At 41.1% G+C, this 10,517-nt stretch overlaps 2 protein-coding genes across 3 annotated transcripts; both read left to right on the top strand.

Moving 5' to 3' along the window:
• The first annotated feature begins 248 nt into the window (after nt 1–248).
• Nucleotides 249–1,783, top strand: znf593 (zinc finger protein 593). Of its 2 annotated transcripts, none has more exons than XM_051396320.1 (4): nt 249–320; nt 672–887; nt 1,162–1,224; nt 1,383–1,783. In XM_051396320.1, the coding sequence occupies exons 2-4, from the start codon at nt 688–690 to the stop codon at nt 1,507–1,509; spliced, it is 390 nt and encodes a 129-aa protein (XP_051252280.1). In that variant the 5' UTR covers nt 249–320; nt 672–687; the 3' UTR covers nt 1,510–1,783. The 2 variants fall into 2 exon arrangements, with proteins under 2 accessions (XP_051252280.1, XP_051252281.1); XM_051396321.1 differs by lacking the exon at nt 249–320 and adding an exon at nt 350–514.
• A 1,272-nt stretch (nt 1,784–3,055) lies between these two features.
• On the top strand, nt 3,056–10,506 carry selenon (selenoprotein N). Its single transcript, XM_051396318.1, has 12 exons — nt 3,056–3,724; nt 4,487–4,604; nt 4,737–4,867; nt 5,291–5,503; nt 5,591–5,715; nt 6,624–6,761; nt 6,846–6,927; nt 7,424–7,612; nt 7,695–7,800; nt 8,344–8,456; nt 8,576–8,677; nt 8,969–10,506. Exons 1-12 carry the CDS (start codon nt 3,536–3,538, stop codon nt 9,134–9,136), a joined length of 1,674 nt encoding a protein of 557 aa, XP_051252278.1. The 5' UTR covers nt 3,056–3,535; the 3' UTR covers nt 9,137–10,506.
• Nucleotides 10,507–10,517: the final 11 nt, after the last annotated feature.

Here is a 10,517-nt window from a genome sequence, read left to right as displayed (position 1 = left end):
AATTAATACATTTAGCCTCCAGTATTTTATTGTCACATGCTTTTCTTTCTTTTGTTACATGTACTTATTAAATATATAAATTAGTGTTTGGCTCAGCAGAGAAGCATAAAAACTGTATGCTTAGGCAAACGTTACTTGTTGTGTTTTGCGTTTATTTTCATTATCAATGCCGTTTACTAGTCATATTACCATTGTTATAGCGTGACATTATTGAGTGGTAAATAGTGATATTTTGGCGCCCCCTGTAGGTGAGCAGCTGTAACTGTAACGTTTGTTGACCCGGACGTAAAAGTCATCCCTTTTGGCCACACGTGTAAAAGGTAAGCAAAGCTAAAACTGGTATTGACGAGTTTCTAAAACATATCTGCTGTGTGCTACTGTTTGTCTTGAGCTGGTTATTTAATTTGGGCACAAGTGTTATTCCACCAAAACTGATTTAGAAAAAAAATATCAAACCGGTTTAAAAACGTCTACTTTGGCTGGATTGTCTGTTTCTACTTAACTCGACAGTCAAGTAAGAAAGTATTCAGCAGCTTTTACCGATGCGTGTCGCCAGATTGTTGTATACTGATTAACCCGTAGCTTTAGTTTTCTCCTAATATTCCTCTACCGACGACTTCACCAACTATCTGTGTCGATCCTAGCAGTCTAACCGGTCTCTTTGCATCCAGTCCCGCAGGATCCACCATGGGGAAGTCCAAACAAGTAGGGAACCACAAGAGTGACAAGAAGAAGCACATTGCAAAGACATGGAAGACAAAGCGCAGGACCAAAGACCTGGACCAGATCCACTCAGACATGAAGCCTGAAACCGCTTCCAAGCTGCTCCATCAGGAGGTGGACTACGATGTGACAGGATGCGCACAACACTACTGCTTACACTGCGCGTACGTTTACCCCTGTTTAATGTCAATGGACCGCATTAACAAATATGGCTGCTTCCTAACCGAAAATTAAGCTTTCCATTGGATATTTGCAAATCCAACAATTGCATTAACTAATAATGATTTTGTGTGACTGGGTGTGTTTTGTCTTATCTCTGTTCTTGTGTGTTATACTGAAATCACCTGGTTAAATAATAATAATAATAATAATAATAATAATAATAATGATAATAAAATGCTATATTGCAGTTAGAGTGTAACACTTACTGTCTTGCAGAAGATATTTCGTGGACATGAGATCACTGAAAGAGCACTTCAAAACTAAAGTGCACAAAAGACGGTAAGGCAGCATATTCAGTTCACATATTGAATCACATAAACGTGCATTTCTTGGCTGGAAATGAACATTCAGATGAGCTATTTGTCCTCTATAACGCATCTTCCTGCTAGTTTCACTCAGCTCTTCTCCTTCTTCTTCCTTCTTCTTCCTCCATCCAGGTTGAAACAGCTCAGAGAGGAGCCCTACACCCAGGCAGAGGCGGAGAGAGCAGCAGGTATGGGCTCCTACATCCCTCCAAAAATAGTTGAAGTGAAGACGCAGCCTGTGGAAGAGGACATGAACTGAGAGCGGCCCACTTTTAAACCCATGGACTGATGAACTCAATATCAGAAGCGTTAACAACACGGATGATGCTTCTATTATCTCTTGCGGTCACAGATGTTGAGTGCGTTGTTAAAATGCTTTTTTTTGTGACACGCTTCCAGCCTGACTTTTAGACGTCTGGCTATCACCGGATTCAGGAAAGCCTTACCTTGTACGGGGTAATGTAATGCAACATGTACTTAATATTGAGTATGTGTGGAACTGTGCGAATAAACTATAACATGGAGTGGATTAAGCCAGATTGCATTCATATGGGACTACAGAGCGTGGTTAAAGGATTACATTCTATTTATTTAGTGGACCTTTTTAATCCAGAGTGACTTAAAATAAGTACATTCAGCCATGAAGATACAACCTTAAAATGTCTTAAACAGTGTTTCCCAACTTGAGGATTAGGACCCCATAAAGAGTCCCAAGATAAACTTTGGGACCAGATGTTTAAAGTAATGAAAAATTCTGTTACATGCTTTTTCCCCCTCATTCTTCCTCAGTGTTGTGAAATACTGTATACTGATGATTAGACTTAATTGTCGTTTCCTTTTCACTTCATTATTTATTTAAACTGAGGTAATGACGTCAGCGACGGTGATTGCCAGATTTGTAAACGGGACTAATATTTTACATCTGGCCTCTAAAAAAAATCTTTGAAGAAACACATTTAACTGCACACAACTCCTGTCCATAAACTATGGTCATAACCTGAAAGGAGATTTGGCTTGGATTTAAGGAGTTAAATAATAAATCAAAGAGTTAGAGAGAGACTGTGCTTTAGTTGGAGGCCTTGGGTCCATGTCCCGGTGTAGGCAACATCAAATTTATGGAGACTGAGTGATTTCTCTGGCACAATAATGACCTGACACACATACCAGACTGTGTCCCGGTCTGAATCAGCCCCTTTGTTTCTGTCCATATTCGCTCTACATGCAGAATAAAAAAAAAAACCTTTTAAAAACTATTCATAACGTGAAGTTATTATTATAATATATTATAACACAGGCATGTTAAAATCCCAAAGTGTTGTCCAAACCCTTCACTACTACTGGCAGACATGAAGTTACAAAAACAATGTAATGACACACTTCCCTGGCAGAGAAAGCATATAATTGAAGCTTGTTGGTTACATTCCTGGGATGAACAAGGCAACTCTGCTCCTTTAAATGTGGCTGCTGTGCCAACAGCCAGCTAACGCCAAGGTAGAGAGAATGTAAACACACTTCCGGTCACCGCTTTCAAAATAAAGCTCACAAGGTCGCACTAGCTAGTAAAAAGCATTCCCTGAGTAAAAGGGAACTATCTTGTGGGTTGTGTCTTAAAAGGTATTTTCGCGACCCCCACACGTGTCTGTTATAACTCTGGGAAGATAAAGAGTGTACCCGGCTCTATTATTATTATTATTATTAGTATTTTCATAAAGCTGAGCGGAGGGGCACAGTGTGTGGAAAATGGGAATTTAACCGTTGGTTTCACATCCGGACAAACAATTGTATCACTCCGCGAAGAAAGTAGACACCTGTAACGGCATAAAAATAACATTTACAGATGCAACCAAGGTAAGAAACAACGTCGACGTTTCCCCTTGACATTTCTGCAGATACAACTATTACAGGGAGTAACGTTAGTTCACAAATGGAGCTAGCGAACGATAGACGTCGACATACTGGTGCTTTTATTTTGAGTCCACAAACGCCTTACATCCGTGTTACTCCTGGCTGTCGCTCGCTCGCCTGACGCATCTGAACCGCATCCATATGGATCTAGATTAGATGTGGGAAATAAGAAATCTGTGCGGCTAGCTAACGTCTCACAGCGGCTGCCAGCGAGTGCAACGGCCGGAAAAGACGCGCGGTCCCCGGCTTACGAGACAACCGAACTGTCGGAAGAATCCAGACACTTTAAGGAAGAAAGTTTTACACTGCTCGTAGCCCCCTTTTTGGACGTTACCCGACGACAATGTCCTCGCCGGAATAGCTGTCGTGAAGGGTCGAGGATGGCTGCAGACGTGGATAAAACAACCCCCGAGGATGGGAGCAAAATTTCGCCGCAGAACGCGCATCGGGGTCCCGTCTCTGGATCCTGGATCTCCAAAGGGCTGTGGACTCTGCTTCTAGTCGGTGCCGTCCCTCTTCTCGCCTTTGGGATCAAGTATTACCAAGATGCCCAGTTCCTCAAACGTCATGTGAGACCCACATCTTTAATAATGTTATATATGTCTCATAAATTAGCAGTGATCTTAACTTATTGTGTTTTTTTTTTTTTTTTTTTTTAATCTTAAATACAATTTAAGGGAATAAACATGTATTGGGCTCATATCATACTAAAATGCCATTTTACTGTAAGGTGTGTAAAATAAAGTTTGCATTGACCTTCTGGTAGCTGTTATGACCTGTAATTACTGCAGGGACATTTTCTTGTTATATTTCAATGCTGCTCTCCCACAAAGGTGCGTTGAGCATATGCCAGTAGCCTCAAAACACCACATCTGCAGTTTTTTTTCCCACCCCATGGTGTTTTATTAGAGGGTGGATCTGTGCCACAGCTGGTAAAACTCCCCCCTCTTGTTTTAATCCATGCTTGTTTGGCTAAAGAGGGTCTCCAAGTTGTTCTTGGTGCCTCCCTCCCCCTCTCCCTCCATTGTACAGGCGCTACTAGGCACGCATCTGTCTGACTGAAACACATGCTAGGAATCTGTGGCCTCTGGGTTGATTTTTATCCAGACAGGACTGCTGAAGTTGAATGAATGCTCTGACACAAAGGGGCAAACCACTAAAGCAGCTTGAATTTACATCAGATTGTGTGTCTACAACAGTGTTTTTAGCACCCCAGTTTGATTATGTTGTGTTTGATGTGATGAGATGCCTTCGCTGTCCTAGTTTTGATGCTGCATTGAAAATCCTTGAAGCGTGTGAGAATGACACTAACGCTGTTGCCCCTCCAATAGGAAGAGAGCGTTCGAACTCTGGGTGCAGAGGGGCTTTTTCTCTTCTCCTCCTTGGACACCGACCATGACCTTTATCTCAGTCCGGAGGAGTTTAAACCCATCGCAGAGAAACTCACAGGTACATCACCCCAGGTCTTTCTTGCTGAGTGTCCCATTCAATCAATACCGCCTCCTCTCTCACTAACAAAACCTCAGTCTGAGTCTCAGATATAACCTCACACTGACTGTGATCCCTGCGGCCTCCTCACAGGAATTACACCCCCGGTGGATTTTGAGGAGGAAGTGACCCATGACCCCAATGGAGAGACTTTAACCCTGGAGGCTAAAATGCAGCCTCTGCTGCTTGACTCCATGACAAAAAGCAAGGACGGTTTCCTCGGGGTAAGACAAAAGCAATCTATAGTAGGCTTATTGTTCTCTTTCTGTCAAGTACTGTTTAAGCTCTGTAGAGCACTGCTTTAAAGATCCTGCATCAAGGGTTTTTAATATAGTCTCACATTCAGTGGGATTTCTGAGAGGTTGCACTAACCTTTTTTAAAATAGCTATCACAGCAACATATTTAAAATTATTGAAATTAATGCAATTAGTATTAAGTCAGCTCTCTTTCAACATTTGCAAAGCGAACCCTAACCAAGAACTGAGTCAACAATGAACTACCAGAGAATTAACTTGTAATCATCTTTGACTGGTTAAATTGTAAAAAATGTTTTGAAGAATTTCCTCTTATTTTCTTTTGAAGGAGCACAACTTCTAGTTTTTCAAGACCTGACTTACAATAAGTGGATTTGATCCGGCTCTTGCAGGTGTCTCACAGCTCTCTGAGCGGGCTACGCTCATGGAAGAGCCCAGCAGTGCCTTCTTCTTCCTTCTCCGCCAGCCAGTTCAGGGCGTTCTTGCCCCCGAAGAACAAGGTCGAGGTGGGAGACACGTGGTGGGTGATACCCAGCGAGCTCAACATCTTCACCGGTTACCTGCCCAACAACCGCTACCACCCTCCCTCACCAAAGGGCAAAGAGGTATCTTAAATCTCATTTAGTGTTAGATTGGGTTGAGACTTGCGATGATCGTACTGTATATTAATAGCTGTTCTTCTCCCGCTGCAGGTTCTCATCCACTCCTTGTTGAGTATGTTCCACCCTCGTCCCTTCATCAAATCACGTTTCGCTCCTCAGGGCACAGTCGCCTGCATCCGTGCCAGCAACGACTTTTATTATGACATCGTCTTCAGGTGAGGATCAGTTCAGGAGGAGACATAAATAACCGTAGTGGTGCTTTTTCTTCTATTAGCTCATTAACTACGTAATTCTGTATACTTTTACATTAGTGCTGACTAATATCCAGAACATACTCTGAATTTGAATGGTAATGTCCTCGCTGGCAGGAAGCCATTTGTTTCAGTTTACAATCAGCATGCAGAGAGAGACTGATCCAGTGAATCCACTTTACTGTTTTCTTACATTATCATGGTGAAAAGCAACATTCAAACACATTCTTGGCATTTCATATTTTTTTCCTTTCACACATTTCACATGATTTAGAGGCTGTCACACAGTAAATTGATGTGTAGTTTATTTCTGCCTTCCTGCTGCACGTGGGGAATGATTGATTGCAGACTTACAGTCAATCCCTATTTATGATGGCTTCTCATTGTCAGAAACCATTTTCCTGATGAAGGTTTAGCACGAAAACATTGCAAAGAAATGTATCATCGCTAGTTAGAGGGTGTGCGGGAGTTTATTTGCAACTTCAGCCATCTTGTTCTGATATCTTGCAGTACTTTCTAGCAGCAGTCTTCATACAGTCTTCACTCACAAGTGCATTGCCATGTGACACTAATGTAACTTAACTTAAAGTATAAAGCTATTTATTTATAAAACTGTGATGAAAAGCTCAAAGCTCAAAGCTTTAAGTCTCCCGTAGTGAAATAAAGCCTCTGGCTGTCTGGGAGGTTTGGAATCCATCAGTGGTCAGCAGTAATGTTAAGTATACACAATTCGTGTTACAGAGGCTAGAAACGCACTTTAAAAAAAAAAAAAAAAAAGGGCTACAACAAGCCTTTCGTGTCACATAATGACAGTAAGATACATTTTGGACACATCTTGCAGTACAAACTATTCATTCTGTTCACCTCTTCAGGATTCATGCAGAATTCCAGCTCAACGATGTTCCAGACTTTCCCTTCTGGTTCACCCCGGGACAGTTCGCTGGCAACATTATTCTGTCTAAAGATGCATCTCATGTCCGCCACTTTCACCTCTACGTCCCCAATGACCGGTAAATCCTTTATACACACTCCCCACTCAGTGTGATGTTGTCTGCTACTGCAGTTCTAGTGTGAAACATCCTGTTGTGTCTCAGGTCTCTGAATGTGGACATGGAGTGGCTGTACGGCGCCAGTGAGAGCAGCAACATGGAGGTAGACATCGGATACCTGCCACAGGTAAAGCTGCAGTGACAGTATCTCTATTACTTTAGTTCTGGGATGTTCCAGCATATTTATTTCTAAGTAGTTAAAGCAGTTTAAGCCATATAAATCTCATTTAGTACAATTAGTCTCCAACTGTGTGTTTTGTTTCAGGATTTTAGTCTTTTTAAATGTTTCCTTTTACTGTTCTTATCACAGTGTGTCCTAATGTATTTATTTATTTTCTTTTTTTGTTTTAAGTTCTATGTTAAGTTAAATCTTAAGGACAATAAGCTTTGGTCCCATTCCCTTTTAACTGGGTATTTTTGTGTGTGCTTCAATTAGTCTATTATATATTTAAAAGTATTTTGAGCCACATTGAGTCATTTTCACTCTAAGCTTTTTTCGATGTTCAAAGCCTAAAACAGATTTAATTTCCCTAGAAGTATGTTAAAGATCACAAAACATTTGTTCACAGGTCACAGCTTAAAATATATCATGTTTTTATTTATTTCTATTAATGCGCCTACAGTTAGAGCTGCAGTCCACAGGCCCGTCCACTCCCTCAATCATCATGGACGAGGAGGGCAACATCATCGACAGTCGAGACGGCGGCAGCGAGCCGATCCAGTTCGTCTTCGAGGACATCCACTGGATCTCGGAGCTCAGCCGGCAAGAAGCCGCTCGACGCCTGGATGTCACCTTCTACCCCTTCAAGAGGGTAAACATCCACCAAGCGTTTATTCAACACACTGTTGGCTTTTGCACAACTGTTTCATTGTTCTCATTGTGCTCCTTCCCAGGTGTCCTACCTGCCTTTTTCAGAGGCCTTTGAGCGCGCTGAAGCAGAAAATAAACTGGTGCATTCCATTCTGCTTTGGGGAGCATTAGACGACCAGTCCTGCTGAGGTGAGATCATTAACATGTAGTTGGTTTCACAGCATTGCACACTGTTGGAATCTGAGAGAAGATAAGAGAGAGGCTGCAAAAGCTCCGTTTTTCAGGCAGGGTCCTCTACCGTCTGGAAGCCTGTTGTTAGTTTAGTCAGTAGAAACATCTCACCGTTACCACGTACCTCAAATAAATTCTATATCCATTTATTATGAGTGAAGATATGCTAAATTCTGGAATATTATGTTTTGTGTACTGCCCTTTCCTTCAAAAGTGGAACCATTATCAGTAAATTACAGTTACAGTAATGTAATATTAGCTAATGTTAGCAAACTTTAGGTAAATATGTTGCATGCGTAAAAATATAGAAAATTCAGAAATTAGCTATACAGTTAAATATTGCTGTATAGCACTTCTTACATTAGCTTAGCATTTTGGCTAAACTGCACTTTCTCATTTAGCATTATTCCATTACTGTCATTGCATGTCTCAATTCAAAAGCAAAACCATTCAGTCCTTGAAATAATTGTGTTTTTCAACATCCCTGTCTCCCCTCTGCAGGTTCGGGGCGAACTCTCCGGGAGACAGTCCTGGAAAGTTCGCCCGTCCTGGCCCTGCTCAACCAGAGCTTCATAAGCAGCTGGTCTCTGGTCAGAGAGCTGGAGAACATGCAGGTGAGCCACCAGGACAGTGCGACACCCCCAGGAAAGCCAACCACTAATCAGATGACTGAAAAAAAACAACTTTATACTCTATTTTCAGTTGTGTCCTTTTCCTATCTTGTCTGAAACAGGCTGATGAGCAGAACAATGCGTTGAGCGAAAAGGCCCGGTTACACCTGGAGAAGTACAACTTCCCTGTGGAGATGATGGTTGCACTCCCCAATGGAACTATTGTAAATATTTTCTTCTTTTATCAGCCTACAATTTATGTAACATCCACAAACAAATCATGTTTAGAAACACTCCCGTTGATATGAGTATTAACTCAATTAATATTAATTAAAAAAGCACAAGGAAACAGTTTGGGTTAAACCTTTAACGTTTTGCCTCGGCTTACCTTGGCTTACATACTGTTCCTGTAGTTGTTGTAGTCCCACTCTCATGACTTGATATTTATTGATGTTCCTTTTATTTCACTTTTATTGGGAAAAAGTCTTTCATCCACTTCCTCTGTTTGGCTTTAGGTCCACCACATCAATGCCAACTTCTTCCTGGACCAGACAGCTATGAAACCAGAGGAGGAAGGAGCGGCTTTCAGTTTCTCTGGGGGATTTGAGGACCCCTCCACATCCACTTATATCAGCTTCCTGAAGGAGGGGTTGGAGAAAGCCAAGGAGTACCAGGCACAGTAATTTGTTTGTGGATGAAATGATAATCATTCCTCTGGATAATGAAACAAGATAAGGAAAACCCTCCCAACAATTATGTGGAGAAGCTTTCTCACCAGTGTTGGCAGCTGAAAAATGTTTTTTGCCTTCTTTGTTACTATTTATTTGGGGCGTCTCTCTTGGTCAGAAAGTTTTATATACAGCGTTTGTATTGTGTCCAATCCATATAAATGAACTACAGGGAAATACTGCTTCTCAAAACTAATGTTACTGTCAGTACAGTATATTTTAATGAGATACAAATGCTTTGCACACTGATCAGTAACAGATAAACACATTTAATCCGCTCTCTCTCTCTTCCTTGAAGCTGCTGGTTAATGCTGATATCAAACGTAGACAGAGGGCAATCCTAAGACAAATCATAAATTCACCATAACGCACCGAAACATGCTACATTTCTTCCTTTATATTCTGGTTTTGCATGTGCAATATTTAATGACCGAGTGAGTTTTCCTGCCGCTGGGTGTACCCCCTGAGACGGAGCTGGTGCAGTTGTTGCCTTTTATTTGTGTTTCAGCAGTTTGTGACGGCTTCGCCTCAAAGCTCTCTCTGGGCTGGGCAACGCCCGATGTTATTGCTGAAGCTGCTGGAGGGAACACCCTTCTCTGACTCAGGGGACCAAAAGCAGCAGGAAACACTTAACTGAACTGCGGCACATAAAAAGGATTAATTCAGTTGTTTTCTTGAATTTCTGGTTTGAAAACCAAAATGTTGAATATTTTGCAGATTTTCTGTTTTAAGGACGATGTGACCACACCAAAGAACATTGTTTTTCATATTTACAGGAGAAATAAATCCAATAGGTTGCTTGCCACTTGGTTCATATTTATATGTATGTAACCAAATGGTCATATGTTTAAAAAAATAGTTTGATTGTTGAACTGAGTGGCACATGATACCGTGTACTGTTGTTATCCTCTTTTAGGCTCAAGTCAAAATAATGTATTTGCTTAGACGAGAGGAATGTTTTAAGAAAAAAAAGATGACAATCTGGACCTTCCACTAGTTTTTTTTTTTACATGTCTTATCTTCACCTTTTCCAGTCATTCAAAAAAGAAAAGTTTCCTCTTCAGGTCCAGGTCTCTTTGTTTTTTGAAACGGAAAAATACAGGGATCAAGGACACACATTTTAAATAGTAACTGTGAAATTTGTTAAATGAGAATAACATTAAGTTGGAACGTGACTTTGTAAACGTTTCATGGTCAAACAAAGTCCTCTTCATGAGAAACATCGGACTGTTTGGAGTCTTTAGGGGGAAAACACTGCAGTTCTGTAACCTACGAGTGCCATGTTTTTCACATAGTTAAAAAATAAAACTTTTTTTTTTTACAAATTGACTTGTTT

Source organism: Dicentrarchus labrax, unplaced genomic scaffold (genome assembly GCF_905237075.1).
Source record: "Dicentrarchus labrax unplaced genomic scaffold, dlabrax2021, whole genome shotgun sequence".
NCBI classification, from domain to species: Eukaryota; Metazoa; Chordata; class Actinopteri; family Moronidae; genus Dicentrarchus; species Dicentrarchus labrax.
Note: the sequence above shows the minus strand (reverse complement) of the source record. Positions and strands in the feature narration are given on the sequence as shown.

Excerpts from the sequence above, each read along its gene's own strand:
- znf593 (XM_051396320.1), top strand. The coding sequence starts at position 688 with ATGGGGAAGTCCAAACAAGTAGGGAACCACAAGAGTGACAAGAAGAAG. Across the intron at positions 888-1,161 it reads CACTACTGCTTACACTGCGC|AAGATATTTCGTGGACATGA; the intron begins GTACGTTTACCC and ends ACTGTCTTGCAG. Across the intron at positions 1,225-1,382 it reads ACTAAAGTGCACAAAAGACG|GTTGAAACAGCTCAGAGAGG; the intron begins GTAAGGCAGCAT and ends TCCTCCATCCAG.